Source organism: Athene cunicularia (genome assembly GCF_003259725.1).
Source record: "Athene cunicularia isolate RWA chromosome 3 unlocalized genomic scaffold, athCun1 chr3_part1, whole genome shotgun sequence".
NCBI classification, from domain to species: Eukaryota; Metazoa; Chordata; class Aves; order Strigiformes; family Strigidae; genus Athene; species Athene cunicularia.
In genome coordinates, this window is record NW_020799097.1 from 118,174,432 (window position 1) to 118,194,159 (window position 19,728).

The window sequence follows — 19,728 nt, forward strand, 5'->3', positions numbered from 1 at the left end:
TAGCACTGGTTTGGGCTTAACTGTCTGGCATCCTCCCTCCTATTCCCATTGCTAGCCACATGTTGAATTTCATACCTTTTGTGCCCAGATTTTAAAGAAGCTGATAATTTTTGCAAGTGTGTTGGACAGGTGAACCATACAGTAAGGTGGAAAAGGGTATACTTTTTGCTAAATGCATTAACTTTTTGAGGATTTTTTTTTCCTTACTGTGAGTGTTTCCTATTGCTTTTTCTTTGGGTAATGTATATATATTTTTTTCCCTTAGGCTGTTGAAGATTCTGAGCAAGAAAACAATAAAAAGGTGACACATAGGATGTTATGTAGTTTGTTTTGTTGCATTATATATAACGTACATATTACTTACCATGCATTCTTAGTGTTTTAACAATTTTATGCTCAGTTTCACTGCATCTACAGAGTATTTCTGAAAGTGATTTATCCTCTAGGGTTTCTTCTGTAGTTTTATAAGGGGCTTAGGGCTGTCAGAAAATTTGGGGACAGACAGGAATGCATGACTTTTGCCAGTTTAGAAGGGTCTGTTCTCAGTCTCAGATGTCATGTGCTGAGAAACAGAAGTTCTTTGAATGGTGTTGAGATGTATCATCCCTGCTTCTTTTTTTCCTTCTTCTCTTACCCTGACTGCACTTTGTTTTCCTCTCTCTTTTTCTTCCTTTTGCTTTGCCTTGGGACTTCTGCATTTATCTTCTCCCAGGAATCCCTTCTGTAAGACTTTTCCCACCTCCTCCACACTCCTCCTTCTTCTCTTCTCTCATTAAAGCTTGCCCTGTTCCTAGCCAGACTTTGTTTCAGTCTATGTTGTTTTCTAAGTGATTTTCTTGAGGGGTGGGGAGGTCTAAATAACAGAAGGTAATGAACTTGCCCCCATTGTTTTCTCTAGCCCCTAAAAGCATCATGTGCTGTTGTAACCACTCCTTTGTATCAGTAGGCTTTAAGAAACATTTCACCCTTACCCTTTCTAATTCATAGTTTTCAAGTTGTGAACACTGCAAAGAGTATAGCTCAGTTACTCTAAAAATTATGGGTCTGCAAGTAATAAGATAAAATAAATGACCGGTTGAATGTCTTAGAACATTACTTAGAGCTAGTGTGTCAGTAATGCAGTCATACAGGTATAGTCTGCAGGGTACTATTCCCTTGGCACTAAGGTGGGTGTAATCCCCTTTGACTTTCTTTTCACTGTAATTTGTTACTTAGACATTTCTGGATCAAGATAGTAAAATATGATTAGCAATTCTGAGTAGTTAGCAGGAGGCACATTGAACGAGCCTGGTTTTTAGAAGATGGATGATCAGTTCTTCCTGAATTATTGGCCTTCTGAAAATGAAGACACTGAAAAGGACTGGTTCCTTTGAAGAAATTTGGCCTGAATTTGATCTAAACTCTATTAAAAATATTGACCTAGTAATAAAAAAAATGCCTTTATTCTACTATTAAAGGGATGTACCATTTGTCATATTTAGGCAACGGATTTGTGAACCCTCAATATGTGGATTCCTGAAAAGCAGTTGGATTAAGCCCTGGTAATCAGGATTACAATGTGGTATCAGTCTGATTTCATCGGATACCGGAACTTTAATTCAGGCTAAAATGCACATAAAACAATGAGAACTTGGACTCATTCTGATAACTCAGCTATTCTATGCAGTCAGAAAATGACATTCCTTGTGAATCATCATAGTAATGAATCAATTGTTTCACTTCACATGATAGTCATTCTTTGAAATGTGTCTGCACTATGTGGCAGGTAGAGGTACTTGCCCATAATACTGGCAAGTAGTTTTATGTTTCCCTTTCTCTCCCATCTCATGAGTAAATGAGTTGCATTAGTGTAGGTTCTGTGAACTGCATTCTTCTTCCATGAGAAGGGCTTTGCATTGCTTCCTGTTATTGACTGTTTCCTGATACAATAACAAAGGAGAACTTTCAGACAAACATGAGTTGTGTTCTGAAACTAAAGAGCTGTACTATAAGAATTTTTGAACATATACTTGGTATTTCCTTGCAGAATTTCACTGTCAGCCTACAGTAGCTTAGATTTTTGGGGAACTGGTTCACTCATAGGAGAACAAGCAAAAATGTTTTGGGGAAAATTGCCATGTACAGTAAGCCTTGTGGAGTTTATTAGATCGACAGAGATCTTTTCCTTGCCTGCCTTTCAGTGAAAAGAATGTGTTTTAAACTAATTTAGGGAAAGGAGAAAGTTGAACAGGTAGATCCACATGAGAAGCACTTCCTATTGTGGGTTTCTCGTAGATGAGATACTTCTAGAAAACTTCCGAAGTTCTGTTATAAATATAGTGCATTTATGTGAATGATGAATTCAGATATTTTTCAGTTTAAATGGCTAGGAATATGAGCTTGGTACTATGTCTCTTGTTGGTCTTGTGACATCTCTTTTCCAGTGAAGGCTGTAATCCCTGTATTTTGGTCTGCTTTTATTAGTAAAGATTAGCAATTGAACCTATTTGTGTTTTGATGTTGAGAAAGTTCTACTCGGTATCAAGTGTGTATTACCCCACCAGAGTTGCTATGAGAAAACGTATATTAAATCACAATCCTTAGGAATTTATTTGACAAGGGTAGATCATTATCTCCCATCAGTGTTCAGTCTGTTATAATATTTAATATTTACCCCGAAGTTATCCTACTAACATCATGTAATATTTACCCACTGCTTAGGAGTTTTTCTATCATCAGTCCACTTGCATGCATCCTTGTAACATTGAAAGCGTTTGGTGCATATTTCAGTAAGAAATCATAATTTGTAACATTAATTTTCCGCTTTTCTTGTATTAATTTGCACTTTCTTTAACTTTCTGCAGATTTGGGTATAATTTTGAATCACATTTGAAAATTCCAGCAATAATGTTTGCACACACAAATAGTGATTATTCTTTTTAATGTGTTTTCAGGGTTTAGTAACTGTTGAAGATGAACAAGCGTGGATGGCATCTTACAAATATGTAGGTGCCACAACCAATATACATCCATATTTATCAACAATGGTCAACTATGCTCAACCTGTAAAATTTCAAGGTTTCGATGTAGCAGAAGGTAACATAAAAGGTTGAATGAAATAAAAGTATTTGTCTGCTTATTCTAGGTAGTTCTTTAATCTCTACATTTCCCGAGTTTAGAAATAGCGTAAAACTTTAATGACTGTCATCAGTATACTTCTAGATCTGTTTCCTTGAAAGTAGAGTTAGCATGTTATTCCATTGGTCATCCACATGGAGTCACTAAATTACTGGGAGAATATGAAGCTGTTGAGGATTATATTCTACAGGCCTCTCCAGCTAAACTGCTTCTTTTTGATTCATCTTTCTTTAAAGTAAGGTAAGCATGATTATCACAGTGGTCAGCAGTTAGCTGATGCTTTCATATTGCACACTAGACCATTTATCATGTTGTTTTGCCTTATCTAGCCACACAACACAGGCTCTGAATAACAATTTTGTCCTAAACAAAAAAAATGAAAGTTTGATTTCCCAGGGTGTGAAAGAAAAAAAGCAAGTCAGAAATATGAAATTTCAGTAAAATTTGATTCTGAGTGACAGGTAATAGGGAAACAGACCAGAATTTGCTGTATCCTGTTATTACATATAGTATGTGATTTTGTGTTTTGATTTGTCATTACAGAAGTGTTTTAAAATGTCTTGTCTTCTCTTTCTAGAACGTAATATTCATCACAACATGTCCTCTTTCAATGAATCAGTCGGACTAGGTTATTTGAAGACACATGCCATTGAGTTTGTGAAGTATCCTTTCACATCCTCATATCACTTCTAATGCTATAAATAAACAAGTGTACCTTTCTAGGTTTACAGTGTTCCACGACTATAAAGCAAAAGGGAAAGTAGCCCATAGGATGAGAAATAGTAAGTTTAATGTTAAGAAATATTGAAGATACCAGGATATGACAATATATTTCTATGATGTTTTTATTTCATTTTCCTTGATGAATTATACAGTTATAATAAACGACAAATGAGTCGGATATACCCAAAGGGAGGCCGAGTGGATTCCAGTAATTACATGCCTCAAATTTTCTGGAACGCTGGCTGCCAGATGGTCTCACTGAACTATCAGACCCCAGGTAGGCAGCAACGACCAGTGAACCTCAATCCTAAAGAATGGCTTGGGCAGTAACTCTCAAACAGATGCCATGGATTTGCTTCTGGCATTTTTTGAGGAAACAGACATATGGCTAAATAATACAGCAGGGTGGAATTACAGAAGCGTAAGAGAAGGAGCAATAAAAAGCCATGCAGAGAAGGAAAATTCAGTCCCCTTTCATGATAAAAATAAGAGTGCTGCAACTTGTCATGTGAATGTTTTATTAATAAAAAGTATTAATTAGAGGGAAATCACTGTTTTCAGAAAACACAGCTTTGGCACAGTTGGGTGCATGTCTGCAAAGTAAAGGTGAAGGGAGTGTACAAATTGAGATGGTAAAAAAGTAATGACTATGTGTCAAATGCACTTCTACACCAGTTGTTGTAAAGCATTAAAGTCGTGTTCAGCAGCAGAGAATGGGGTCTGAGATCCCAGCTTGACAGAATGACGCCAGGGAATGTAAATGCCTCTCCACAGCATAAACGGAGAGGAGATGTATTGTTTCTCTTCAATGAAGGTGTGAGTATAACAGGGTAGGGGTTTTTTGTTGTTTTCTAAATTAATCTAGAAATGTCTTCAGTCATATGTGTGACAGACCAGTTTTTTCCATTTTCTTTTTCTAGCTGTTGTAGTGCTTTTTGTGCTTGCTTCTCCACTCCCAGTGGTGTCTTTGGTACTGCTGATACCCCGAGTTCTGCCCTGCAGAGCTTTGCACTGAAAAACATTCCACTGGATGTGATTTGGAGGTTGGAGCAGATACGCAAGCTTCACTCTTCTCCCAACACTGCCTCTGCCCACTCCATGCCATTGTCAACCCCTTTATATTGCAGAATAAGAGTGTTCATCCTATAATTGGAAGTGAGCAACTTTCTCGTATTAGTCTTCAGTGATGCAACTTTGCTGACAAGCTGAAGAATAATTGAGAAAACAGAAGTTAATGTGACCCAGTAAAGCAAGTAATAATGGATATGAACATATGGGAATCTTGTATTTTGTGTAACGGAGAACATAGAGGAAAGAATTTGTTCCCTTTCAAAAGTAGAACATTTATTAGGCAAGAGGATATCTGTGTTATCGCTGAACAAGGATATTGTATTCTAGTGTAATTGGAAACCTGCAGGAAATTTTTTTTTTTTTTTTAATAAAGTCTGGGAGAGGTTTGGAGGGGAAGAGGGCTATTAGGTGTTTCCTATCTGTCTTTATATACAAGTGCCATAATAGTGCATTGATAAAATTCAGATGTTTTAAGTGTAGAAACAAAGCAATGCTGCTGTCATCTCTCTGCTTTCTTTTTGTGGTATTTTATTCAATTAAATTCATAGAAAACCAGTGCAATATTCATCTCACCTTCTTTAAGACCTCAGGATACAGACAGCTTTGTTGGAGGTAGTTGTCTATGGTCATTGTAGAGAAATACACACTTCCAGGATGTCTCCTCAAGTGTGTTGGAATTGTGCCTTGGAATGAGATTAATTGCACTGTTAAAAGTGCCCTCCGTTATTCAAAGTGATTCTGGATCAGTACAGGCATGGAGACATCTATACTGTGGATACCAAAAGTTAGATGATGGAAATCCCATCCCAGGCACTTAACAGGACTACAGTCTCATGCTTCACTGCCTGCCAGGAGTGTTTGAATTCAGAGAGAGACCATTTTGTAAGCACAACATAGACTTCAGCTTAGTTGATAAAGCTGTTACTACTGTGAAGAAATCTGAAGTCTTCCTATTGCTTCCTTTTCTTTCTTAAATGTGTGTGTTTTATATGCATTAATTTTTATTTAAACTGATTATTCTGGACAAACAGTCTTATTTTCTAAAAAGGGTTGTTCATGATTCCATGAAGATTGCAGAAGGAAAGACAGTAATTTTTTTCTCTCAACAGATTTAGCAATGCAGTTGAATCAAGGAAAATTTGAATATAATGGATCATGCGGGTGAGTGATATGATTTTTAACTGTTGTCACTGTGTATCAGAATCCTTTACTATGGTTTTAATAAAATTTTGTCACTATTAATTATGTGTAACAAAAGGAAAAATGGGGTGCTAGGTCAAGAGTAGAAATTAGCAGAATTCAGGGAGAATTATCCCATGCAAGGAGATAATCTGATGAATATGCTTTTTAATTATGCCCAGTTTTTAAAGATGAGATAGAAGAGACTTGTGTGCAAATTATGAAGATCATAATGAATATCATACACAGTTATTTAAATACATCTTCAGCTTCTGATCTCAATCTTTCTTTGAAGATATGCCACAGAATGGAGATTCATTGCACAGTGCGCAGAATTGCCAAATTTACTTGGACAGGTTGAGTCTTAATACATAGGGAACGTTTTTTAAATCTGTCTTTAGTTGGAGAGCAGATTTCACAGAGAATACTGTTTAGTTGTTGAAGTTCTTGCTCGTGACTTCTGCATGAAAAAGGATGCTCAAGTGATGTTGATAGATTTTTCTCAAATGTTAAGTTTGTACCTTTATAGGGCAGACTGATCATTAATATCAAGAGAAAGGAGAAGTTTGATGAATTATAGGAAATGACAGTCCAGAAACACATTAAAATCTGCAATCTCATCCTGGGAAGAAACAATTATTTTATGAATGCAGATCTTATTCAGCAAGAAAATTTGAGAACATGAAGGTTTGTAATTCCTCATCTGCAGAGTGGACAGCATAGTGCTGTGCATCTTCATGCCTTTATTTCGGTTGTGAACTCTCCCGATGGAGGATCTTGGGTTTGACAGTGGTGTAGTCTTTGGTCATTTCAAACAGAATGACCAAGTAGAAGAAAAACAAAGCTTTTTATACGGCAGAGTATGGTTACTTTCTTGTTTGACCCACAAGCCTAGTAAAAGAGCACCTATTTACTCTTGCCAAATTCTCTGAAGGACAGGCAACACTATCAACTAATTTTCATGATTCTTATGCCAGTCTTCTGGTATTACAGTAATATAGTGGTAATGCATGGCAATGTGGTAATTTTTTGATGCGCAGTATAAATGTGGTGCTGTTTCAGTCACAGAAAACACGCAGGGCAATAAAAATAAAAAATTATATTTCCTTCTGTCTGTACTCCTTTTTTCTCTGATTTACAGTTCTCATGCTGATGAAACAAGACCAGGGCACTCTAGCTTCAGCATTTTTTATTTCAGCAGGCTGGAAGCAGAAGCTAGGAATGTTTCTGATAGTTCCCCTTCTGTCCATAACCTACATTAATAAAATATTATTAAATCACACACATTTATAATTTAAGAAAAATGAGGAATATTGCTTTCCTAAACAGAAACCACATTATTAAAAAATGAGAGAAAACACTGACATTCTTTCCACTGGAATTTTTCCAGCATTTTCTAATTTCTCTATTCTGTGTAGGCCTTTATAACATTGTGTACCAGTGCTTCACTAGAGAGACTAAGGGTGGATAAAAAATAATCTTCTAGCAGCTGTTGTCTGTCAGGGCTGCAGAATTAGCAAAGTGGGTCCAGTTACAGACCAGTGGAAGAGAACACATCATGGGTGGCATAGCATTTCTGTGATCAATTGCTATTTCATTTTGATGGTGGAATTCTTGGGGTTTGATTCATCAGGGCATGTATCAACTTCATTGATATGTTGATCCAGTGTATAGTCCTCAGGGATGTATTGAGTGTTATTATGGTAGTACCTTTCATGCTACTATAATTAACAGTCTGTCAGCACCAACATTATCAGCTGCTTTTCCCTCAAGGTTTTATAACCAACATGAAAAAATGAGCTTCATGCTGAAATTTATTGTATGAGTCTTGACTCTATGAAACTGCTTCATTTAAAAAAATAAAATTGAATAAGCCCTCTATATTTTTCCAAAGTGTTAAAGAATTAAAACAAATGAGAGCACCTACTTTTTACTGTATGATAACTTGCTGTATTTTTAAAAAGTATTCTTCAATTATTTTGAAATGTCCTTGATTATATGACATTTATTTTCATCTTAAAATTCAGGGTTGATTTAATCTCTCAGTATCTGGTAATTCAAAATGAAGATTAACATCTACCTGTATTGTAGACAACTGTAATATTTCCTTTTATTTCCTCACGCAGCTAGAACGATAGTCTGTATTTTACAGTACTGTGGGAGAGTTCATTGTTTAAAGCTAGATCATCCATTTTATTTGTATTTAATACAATTTTAGTTTCCATACTAGAATAATTTTCTTCTTTTTTTTCTTGAAATAAGGTATCTACTCAAACCAGATTTCATGCGACGACCAGATCGAACATTTGACCCTTTCTCTGAAACTCCTGTAGATGGTGTAATTGCTGCAACATGTTCTGTACAGGTAAAACAGCAATAGACAAACTTCTGTCATCTTATCACATCCAAAATCACATTTAAATGTCAACAGAAATAAGATAGCTGCAGAAAATATGTTTGGATTGTGTGGATTTCATCAAATTGTTTCCATTTTATTGCCAGCTGAGACATCTGTGTTTACTTGATCTGAGTGGAACATGATAGAATCAGAGATAGTTTGTTATACACATTATCACTGAATTTTAAACTCTGTCGTGCTCTTTTCGAATTACATCAGCCCACACAAATGAGTAAATGAGTGAAGTTCATTTCTGTGGACAGTATGAAGTTATACAAACATCACTTGTCACTATAGAGCAAGGAGAAATACGGGTACACATAGACAGGATATTTTCAAAATAAATAGAGAAAAATGGTTCATGTGGTAGAGGTCTTTACTTTGGAGTTGTCTATGAGTAACAAATTCCATAAAACTTCTGTTGTAGTTCTAAAGCATGGTTAGATATCACATTTTGGAAGGAGGCTGACAATTGTAAAAAGTCTTTTGTGACTTGACACTCTACTCTCTTTGCTCAAACACTGTATCTGCAGCTTAGCAGAAGAATTAAGCTTTCAGTTATAACTTTCTATGCACAGCATAGAAATTTCCAACTCTCTCCTACCAAGGGTTTGTTGTACGTTCTAGACAACAGAAACTAAGTTTCATTTGCATCTCCAGAAGAACAAAAACTTTTCGTTAGCTGTTTTTCTTTAATGTTAATGACAATACAATTCTTCCAAGAAGGAATTGGGATCTGGTGGTGACAACAGAAGTTTTAAGTATCACTAGAGCTAGTTCTTAGATTGAGTATTTTGCCACTTGCTCTTCATGTGTGACTAGTACAAAGTTCTGTAGAAATTCTGTTGTAAAGGAATCGAGTGGACCAAAGCCAGTTATGGCACTCTTCAGCCACATAACTTTTCAGATTTGTTATCCAGAGTGTTCCCTGGAAGAATGTTAGGTCATGAGAAGAAAAGGACTTGAAATGAACTCTAGGTCTGTGAAATCATGTTTCAGTTTTTTTCTTTCCTCTCTGATCATAGTAATAAAAGCATTAGCTGTGTTTTTAAGTAGTAGATCATCTTGATGGAATAAAAACTTTCCTTGGAGTAATCACCTGCTGTGGCTAGATTAATCTTGACTTGGAGTAAAATCGGAACAAATCTTCACATACAGAACCATGTAGAGGAGTCATGTGGGGAAAGTTTTTTGCTTTTTAAGCATTCTACACTTCCCAGACACATAATACGGAGTTAGACTGACATGCAATTAGTTTAGAATGTCTACCTAAGTGAAAGCAGAGAGATAGCATTTGCACTTGTGGAATAGCAGCGCCCAATCAGGTTGTTTCTTTCAGTGTTTTTCAGTAATACAGCAAACAGATCTGTGAGACTTCAGCTGATTGGGCTGACTGACTTACAATTGTTAATAGCACAATGAGCACAATCATTTCAAATTAAGGATATATTTAAGGTCTTATCACTTAGCTTTTCTAAAGAAGTGCAGTTGCAGCAATAAATACACCTTTTTCATATGATGAAATATTTCTTTTCCATATAAAGCATTTTCAGACTGCTGTCAATAAAAAAAATACCAATATTCCCAGTATTCATAAAATGCTGTGTACTCTGTATTGCTTTTCCTTACTGTTCTGTTACCTTGTTGCAGGTAATATCTGGTCAGTTCTTATCAGATAAAAAAATTGGTACGTATGTAGAAGTGGATATGTATGGTTTACCCACGGACACGATACGTAAAGAATTTCGAACACGCATGGTGATGAACAATGGTCTGAACCCTGTTTATAATGAAGAATCATTTGTATTTCGAAAGGTAGGATATTTGGAAAGCACAGTCTGCAGCACATGAGCGCTTTTGCACATAAGCATCCTTGCTCACTTGAGCCACACCTCCCTGCTTCAGTCTGACTGCTCACATGAATAAGTACTGCTCCCATGAAAAAGGGTTTGTAGGGTTCCTGTTTACTACAGTAAACAATCTAAAGCTGAAACAAGCTTTCAAGAGGTTGTTTAGGTTTTTTTAAATTTTGCTTTGTTTTATTTTTCTAATGGATAACCTCTGTAGCTGTCACATGATTTTTGTTTTGTTTCTGTTTGGCTTTTCCCTCCCCTTTGCTTCCTCCTCACACTTGGAGGTAGCCACCTTCTCCGTGGCCATGCCTGTGTTCAAGGTATGCAGTCTGCTCAGAATGAGCCCCCGCTGGTGGACACCATCATTCCTTGGAGATTTCTTCCCTGCCCTGGCAGTGGCTGCTATCTTGCACTGTTCCTTCAGCCCAGAGGGCAGGTGAGATGCTGCATCCAAAGCTAAGGTCAATGTTCTTACATGGAAAAGTTGGAAGGGTGCTGTGTTCTTCAGACGTGTTGCCAGCTCCCTCCTTCAGTAGTCCATGTGCATCATGTACCTTTTTCTTTATTTTTTTTTCAATAACAAAAGAAAAACAAACCTTTTTTTCTTGGTATGGGGGATTTAAAGAGAGAGATCAGTCATCCATGTTCAGTTTTTATCTCTCAGTCTTTATATATATGATACACATATATATATTTTTACTTTCTTTTTTTTTCTGTCAGCTGGAGTTTCATCCAGACTATGTGTGTTAGCAGTGCCGTCTTTGATAACGTCTGTTTTGCTTACATATGTTTTGTTGTCATGCAGAATTGTTGCTCTTCTATTCCAAAGTGACAGGCTTTGCCAAGTGGTGATAATGCTTCACGCTTGGGTATATTACACCCAGAATCTGCTCTCTTAACAGTACAACTGTTTTTTAATATAAATGTAGTTAATGCAAGAGGTTTTTCTGGACTCAAATATATTCTGGGATGAATGTGACTTAAAGTGCTTTTCTCTGTATATGAGGAAGCACAGGGCAGATGCTTAGGTACAATGACAGACAATCACACTGCCCATGGCTTGCTGGCCATATGGTCAGCATCTGCTGCTTTCTGATTTCTTAAATCAAAAGGCCCATAAACTACAGGGTGCCCACAGCTTCAGTCTAAAATGGGGGTACCTGTGTATTGTGGCATGGGTACAGTGACTGATGCCAGTATTGCACAGATTTCTGCTGTACTCTGCAATGAACTGTTACACGATTGCACGTTCTCTTGAATACTACTGCAAATCAGCCAAGAGATTATTTTTCTTCATCTGAGGTCCTTGTCATATCAGGCTTAGCACTGTAATCAAGACATACACTGATGACCAAGCAGATGAGTGGCATAAACACAGCAGGAGCAATTCCTCTGGTTGGAGGAAATGAAGGCGTGGGGTGCCCAGTGCTAAAATGTCATGAGTGTAGAAGTGCCTACCAGGATACCATAGAACAAATCAGCAGAGAGGGAGTGATAGATGACTTAGTCCCCACCCCTGCTCCCTAGAAAAGCTGTGTCTGAGCCCATCATATAATGAAAGACATGCTGATCTGTGGCCTGTAGAGGAGAGATCTTACCTGCCTTATTTGGGTTACAGTGTTCTCCTCAAGCTGATGTTTAATCCTATACAGTTGCTCTCAGGCAATGTGTTTGATTGTTTTTCTGTTACATTTTCTTGTTTTTATTTTAATTAAAATAAAGCTTCAGTCATTCTAACCCAAGTTCTGTGTTGTCACTCTGTTGTGTAAGGGGGAGGATGGGATGAGTGCTTGTGGTAACCTGTGGTCGGAGTGCTAAGTTATAATCAAGTAAAGCAGGATATCCATAAATAGCTTAGGTGGGTTCAAAGACCAGAACTATACCTTATTTTGTGCCTTCTAAGACTGAAAATGAAAGTGCAGGAGGAAAGCATAAGGGAGATAGTGGATGAAGTTTACTTAGGTTTTCCCTTTGGGTCCCATAAGTGCTGATGAATTAGAGCCAGGTAGGGAAGGTGTGGGAAGACCTTTCCTAGCATATTGTCGAGTCAGGCTGGTGGAGAAGTTGCACCTCTCAGTTAGGCTGTCTTCTCCCCACTGCTTCTTGCACAAAGGAAGCAGCACCTTTGTTCCAGGGAAGGCAGTGAATTTTTTTTTGTTACTGTTTCACTTGGTCCAGATGGGGGCTGACAGATGCAGATAGCTGGCAGCGTCCCTGCCCACCATGCATACCACGTACCCTTTGTGTCGTGAGCACAGCACACCCACTTCTACACGCCATTTGAGCAGGTCCATCACCCTGTCCTGCTCTCCTCTGTCATCTTTCCCCCTTTGCAGAACCCCCAGTTAAGCATACATACCCAGCAGCTTGTGCTTGCACTCCTTCCATTCCTCGTTGCCCTTTTGGATACATCCCAAATCCCATCTTTCTGTCATAAGTCCTTCTGACTCAGCACTATCTCCTCTTTGATTGGCGCTGTAGCTGTCATTTCCCATGTAGTATTTCCCTGCCTTCTTATCAATGTCACCAGTCTTTGGTAATGAAAAATAAATATGCAAAATATTTAAAGCTGCAGGATTTGCATATTCTGAAATCTACCTGCTATTTAGGGTGGAAAAAAGCTTTTCTAGGAAAGATTCATTTTAAACTGTGCAGTTTGCAGGGAATGGCATTATCTTATAGTGATTATAGTCTGTTTCTGGCTTACAAAGTAAACAGTTCAAGCATGGGAGGTGGGGAGGGTGCTACTGTATTAGAGTCATTGAATTTCTTCATTTTATGGCTTTCCAGGTTATTCTCCCTGATCTTGCTGTCCTGAGAATAGCAGTGTATGATGACAATAATAAGTTGATTGGTCAGAGGATCCTGCCTCTGGATGGTCTGCAAGCAGGTTACAGACACATTTCTCTTCGGAATGAGGGCAACAAACCACTCTCTCTTCCAACGGTTTTCTGCAACATTGTGCTTAAAACATATGTGCCTGACGGTTTTGGAGGTGAGATAAACCTGTATCTCGGTGTGCTGTACATCTTGAGTGTTGGTGTGGAAGTTCTGGAGTTCAGTGGTGTCAGTATGCCAGCCAGAAGCAGACACACAGTGTTGGAGTATTGGAAAGATTAAGCTGTTTAACTCCTTGGAAACGCTGCATATTCAGTTAAGAAACCAGCTTTCAGACCAAGTTCCTGCCTTGGTGGTGTTAATAATGACATGTATCTGTTAAATGACAAAAGAATATGTAAAATAAGCTAATACTAGTTAGCTCAATGTAATTTTCTCTGTTGAATTTTAGGACGATTCTTTTGATTTTACTTTCTTTGTTAATTATGTTATTTCTGACATAAATATTTGTAAGGCTAACATGTACTTTAACTACGTTGTTTGGCCTATTGGTGTATAAACAATTGATGCAGAAGCTAGACATGTTTATTCAAATAAAACTACTTTTGTATTCTCGAGAATATTGGCATATTGTTAACAATGGACGGTGAAATGGTTTAGTGTCCAAAACCTTTCTGCATTTTTCTCTCCCAATTTTACATGTTTTTACTGTGGTTTAATTATTTTGGGGTTTTCAAGAAAGTAATTTTTAATGTGAGCCATTTCCATGATCAGGTTGGCTGGGCAGTGGTCATTTATACTGAGTGATGGCAAATTGTCACATGTGGCTAGGAACAAACAGCTGAGGATAGTCATTACACCACTTAAATCAGTGTAATGGGCAAGTTCACCCTGAAGGTGTACCTCTGGAAAATGTTTTCTTCACTGCAGATGAAATTTGCTTGTACATTAGACGATAAAAATTTAAAACTGTAAAATAGAAATTGCATTAAATGTTAGTGCTCTGACTCTGCAGCAAAATGAAGTTCACCTTAGAGTTGATTGGTGAAACGTTATTGATAGAAATGATGTTTTGCTCTTTGCAAAAATGATTGCTGTCTATGCAAATAATTACTGTGACTTCTCTGAGTGTCATTTCCGTAGTATAAACTGGAGAAAGGGAAGGTTTACCTAATATAATAGTGTATCTTCCAGTCTATATTTGCTGGTATTTTTCCAGGCTTTAAAAAAAATGAACGAGCCTAGACTTCAGTAACAAGATTCCGTGGGAAAAGTTAAGCATTTACAAAAGCCTTTGTGTTGTTCATATGTGGAAATCCTGATTACTGGCAAGTCAACTGGAGTTTTGCCACAAGTCTGGGAGCACTACCATGCCTTTATGCAGCATGTTTCATCTACATTATTTAACTTCAGGGACTTTGTCTCAAGACAAATTTGAGCTTTTGTATAAGCTTGAGATTCTCGAGGCAGTAATTGAACTATGAATCTAAGGGACACATTTAAGCATGTGCTTTAACTCTTCCCTGAACTTCAGCTGTTGTCAGTAAATGACCCAGTTAAAACATTTTTCTGAACTAGGGACATGCTTCTGATTTAGGATTGATGTTCTTCTGAATAATACCACACTTTTTCTAAAAGTAGAATTTAAACTTGGCAGAGTTTGAGGTGGCTGAAGCTGCTGTGTGTACAGGTCACATAGGGAAAAAAGTATTTCTGTTTTCTTTTTAAACTGTGTTATACAGATGCAGAACTGAAAGACTTGTTTCTCAAAGATAATTTGAACACCAGTTTAGACTTTGCAAATTATGTGCAGTTCAGTACTGGTTGATCTACTACATTGTCAGCATTTCTACAGGTGGTTTGTCTGGCAGAGGTGAGGACATAGTAAATCATTACTACCCCTAAGTAACAGTATCATTACAGTAAAATGCTACTAGAATGGGAGAACGGTTGTCATAGCTTACTGTCTGTGTGGGGAAAAACAGACTCCATATTATCATGAACTAAATTAGTTCAATTATTAGTTCTCCTTTCCCTTCTGAGATAGTTTTGATGTGTCTTGTGTATTTTTCTCATTGATAATAGAACAATGTCATGATGAACAACAGGGAAGTAACTTTTGACAATTGGGTGGAGTCATTACTATTCTGTTGGCATGTGTTTTTTATTTACCTATCTGCAGTGTGAACATCTTTTTGTTTTATGAGCTGTCATTAGGATCTCCATGGTTGTTTTAGCAAACTGGTAGGAAAGTATAGCTCAATTCAATAGCTGCCTACTTTTTTTATTTCTTTTTAACCTTTATGAGCACCGAATAATAACTAGAATGGGTAATGTACTGTAGGCTTTAAAAGATGCATAATTTTATTTTTCATTTAACTTAGTAATTTCTTGTAGTTTATTTGCATCAGCTACTCTGCTCACAGTAAAACACAATACTGGCATAAATTAATGCAGATGAAGTAGCATTCTCCAAAGAGAAGCTTCTGTACTAGAAGTCTGTATGTAAGTAAACATGGCTACTTAGGTTGGTGGTTAGAGTCCCCTGTAATGTACTCTCTCAGTGACTTTCCTAGTTTTCTGTTTAATTGTGATTCTTCTACAAAATGCTATCCCCCACCCCCACCTTACCTCACTGAGGAGAAAGAAGAACGTAAGCAGAGGACAAATGACAATATGAACAGCAGTGATGAGTCACATCCCTCTTGTAGAAATGCTGACCCTTTGGTGATGTGCTTGTACGGTTAGTAATACAATTTACAAAGGTCTTGCTCTCCCAGACATGTTAGTCATTTTTACCTTGAAGCTCGTGATAATCAGGTTCCGTTTTCAAATGACGCATCATGTTAGCAGGGTAGTCCTGGATTTTCATTGAAGAGTGTGTGCCAAGGACAAAAAGACATACTTATGAAGTTAGGGAAAGGGGAAACAGTGCTGAGCTACAAGGCTATTGTTACAGCTGAAAATAAGTTCTGCATGTTTTTTGTGTATAGGAAGTAAGTTTCAGAAGATGTCCTTGGGTCATACAGTTATTGGAGGCAACCTGTTTGTGTAGATAAACAGAGCTGTCAAGGGTAAATGCTGTGTATATAATACAACTTTTGTTGTAATGGGAACTCTGTGCTTTTTTTTTTTTTGCTTTTTTTTTTTTTCTTCAGAAATGCAACCAGTAACTTCAGAGGGACATTTCGTAGAACAGCTTAGGTTGGAAGGAAGATGATACAGTCCAGCCCCTAGTTTGCACAAGAAGGATAGCAAGTTTCTTTCCAAAGCTTTGGATGAGTTGGTTATTTTACAGTCCTGGTCAGTGGACCATCTTCTCTGTCTTGCATCATTCTAAGCTAACTTGGAAAATGGCTGAAAGGATGACATGAAACATGGGCAAAATTACAATGATGATAAAAACTGTGTCAGAACTATCATATCATAATAGGTCATTATTTCTGCAAGTGAGACCATCTAGAATATAAGGATATAAAAGCATTTATCTTGTACTCATAAGCAGCCAAAAATAGGGCTTTGCAGCATTCTGCGAAGAAACAGCTTCCTTGCAAGTGAAGCACTTTCATGCTCCTCCTAATGGTCATGACAAAAAAACCTGAGTTAATTAAATGACAATATTTTGTAGTGAATGATGAGTCAGTTGGGCTGCAGCATCCAGACTTCCTTTCTTAAATTACTGCTCTGACAAGGAAGGCTTATTAACTGAGATCAGTGACCCTTTTCTCTGTAATACTGAAGTTAAAGTTTCAGAGGGATCATCAAAACAGATCACTGCTGTGGTCTCTGAATGCGTTATTATTGTAGGTGCTGAATCACTTTAATTTGTAAAATCATTTCTTGCTTGTGGAAGGCCTCCTTTGCCATTTGTCAATTCTTTGACTGTTGAAATTAAGCGTAGAAAGGGATTAATCAATATGCAGATAAAGTTTCATGTGTCTTTGTCTTCCTGTAAACCTATGCTTGCACGTTGATCACTGCATATGGAAAACAGATTCAATAATCTATATGGTATGTGGTGCTGGGTACGCTATGATACCACTAGTGGTACTGTGTCATGTGCGAGATTCAGATACTGGTCATTATAATTCATAGAAAAGACATTTCACAGCCTGTCATGTTCCAGACATGGAGCATCACAAAGGTGATTCCGAACAGATTTCCCCGATTACTTTAACCACCCATCTGAAACTGTTGTTTAGTGAGGAAATACAAGAGCATTTTCTGCAAGTCCCTGCAGTCCCAAGTCAATCAGCCCTGCCTCCCAACAACCAAGAGGCAAAGTTGTTAGTTCTTTGTGGCTCAGGAGATCCTGTCCTGGTCTCAAATTCTAGTGTCATCAGCTGGGAGTATGTCAGGGTAACTTGGGTCTGATGGAGTCAGTGTGTTTTTGCGAAATAAGGTATCTGGATTGATACTACTCCGTTGGTGTATTAGAAACTGATTCATGTTCCTAGTGAGTTCAAGTGCTGTGGCAATGAGTGCTTTCACAGAATCTTCTAGGTTGGAAAAGACCTTGAAGATCATCTAGTCCAACCATGCTTTCAGTCCTGCCAAGTTCACTATGGAAAGTTGGACTATTGTTGCAAGCCATAGCTCATAACAACAAGCAGTAGAATAAAACTCTTTTAAAAGATTAATTTCCAAATGCCTCCAAAGATCAGAAAAAGTTTTTGTGTTTTTTTTTTCTTACAGATATTGTGGATGCTTTATCAGATCCAAAGAAATTTTTGTCTATTACAGAAAAAAGAGCAGACCAAATGAGAGCTATGGGTATTGAAACTGTAAGTGGAACTTAATGACAAATACAGTCCATTTATGTTCATGCTCTGTTCTTTTTTTAAATTAAACCAGTCCTTCTCCAATCGATGCATGTTACCTTATAATTTGTAATTTCAACTATAAGCCTCTTTGTCCTGCTCTGAAATTAATTGGCTTATGTTAGTTAACATGTACTGAAATACCATTTCCTAACTGGCTTTTCATGAATGATACTAACACATCCCTTAGAAATAGAAATTTTAAGAAATGAGAAATTTTAGTAGGTATCCATTTAAAACAGGTTACAAATACTGAGTATCGTGTTGTTTGAAAGTATGTCGCAATTTTCTTAATTATGCTTAAAGTAAGCAAGTTCAGAAATTTCCCATGCCCCAACTTTTATACTACAGGTAAAACAACAATTAATTAAAAATGATGTGAATGTTTCTTTCAGAGTGATATAGCTGATGTACCAAATGACACATCAAAGAATGATAGGAAAGGAAAAGCCAATAATGCCAAAGCAAACGTAACGCCTCAGAGTAGCTCTGAACTTCGACCAAGTACCACTACAGGCTTTGGATCTGGAACCGACGCTAAGAAAGGTAGACAAAAATCACGTGCCACTCCCTCAGTTCTGAAGTGATTCAGAAAGTCACCGAAATGCTCATTACTCAATTTTAGTTTCGCAGTTCTACTCATTCTTGCCCTTTCAGAAGGTAACTTCTTTTGCCATTGAGAATGGTCTTTGTCTACAAATAAATTACAAATAAATTTTGTGTATTATTAAAATGGCTGTATAAAGCCAATACAGCTTTATTTTACTAAGTGACCTCTTTGTGTAGCTCATACCTACTGCCAATAGCAGTAACCCACATGATTCTGGGAGTAGTTTACTAAAGATCTACTGGAGGAATGCCAATGAGAATTACTATTTTCTGACATACTCCACAGAAGAAACTCTTCTGCTTTTTTTTCTCCCTCTGCAAATCCCTTGGCAGAGTTGCAGATTTAAGTAATTAAAGGTATTTAGAATTCACTGGATTCTATAGAGATTTCCCAACAATTAGAAATGTTTTCAATGTGTGGTCTTACTCTGAATAGTGATTATGGAAATGGCATGTTTATTGTAAAAAATATCCATATTAAATGTGCTCATTTATAAGTGAATAAGTATTTTTTCCTCACTATTCACTGTTCACTCTACAAAATCATATAGAGTCAAATGGGATTATTTGTTTCTCACATATCATTACAGGTAATGAAGATTAAGTGAGAAAACAAATTTGTACAGCTGAATGACACACAATAAATATTTCTGTTAATGGGCGACAAGAATTAGAATCTGGTTCACTCTCTTTCATCTGCCTTGGCCCAAAGGAATTGATGGGAGTGAAAAGGAGCACTGACTGCTCTTGATCATAAATTTAAGCAGACATGGCTGAATGCACACATGTGAAAGGATCACTTGAGAAACAAGATGCCATTTCTCTGGAGTCACTTTTGGTGATAAAACAGGTTGTCTCTGGCACCTGAACTTTTTCAGAAAGTTCTTCTCTCGTGTAAGACACAGATTTTTATGCAGTGAGCTAGTTTTCATATTTCATATATCATCACCAAGATGCACAAGTATTAATTTTATTATGCATTAATTAAGCATGAAGTTTGTGGTGGTTGGCAACTTATTCCTGGTTGCCATGGAGTCAGACTTGGTGAACAAAGTAAATGAGTCTGCATTTTAAAATAAAAACCCAAGGAAGTTTTTTTAGAACACAGCACACCTGATGC

The 19,728-nt window shown here is 37.2% G+C and overlaps 1 protein-coding gene across 11 annotated transcripts in view; it reads left to right on the forward strand.

Annotated features, from left to right (window-relative positions):
- Positions 1-19,728, forward strand: part of PLCB4 (phospholipase C beta 4) — a 199,978-nt gene that overhangs the window by 145,707 nt on the left and 34,543 nt on the right. For 6 of the 11 annotated variants that reach the window (XM_026845082.1, XM_026845083.1, XM_026845084.1 and 3 more), the window contains 10 exons: positions 266-301; positions 2,934-3,087; positions 3,695-3,779; positions 3,993-4,117; positions 6,021-6,072; positions 8,353-8,455; positions 10,139-10,303; positions 13,132-13,336; positions 17,875-17,963; positions 18,395-18,545. In XM_026845082.1, coding sequence (XP_026700883.1) covers positions 266-301; positions 2,934-3,087; positions 3,695-3,779; positions 3,993-4,117; positions 6,021-6,072; positions 8,353-8,455; positions 10,139-10,303; positions 13,132-13,336; positions 17,875-17,963; positions 18,395-18,545 — 1,165 coding nt within the window. The remainder of the gene's footprint in view (positions 1-265; positions 302-2,933; positions 3,088-3,694; positions 3,780-3,992; positions 4,118-6,020; positions 6,073-8,352; positions 8,456-10,138; positions 10,304-13,131; positions 13,337-17,874; positions 17,964-18,394; positions 18,546-19,728) is intronic. The other 5 variants (XM_026845091.1, XM_026845088.1, XM_026845086.1 and 2 more) reach the window with 3 other exon arrangements.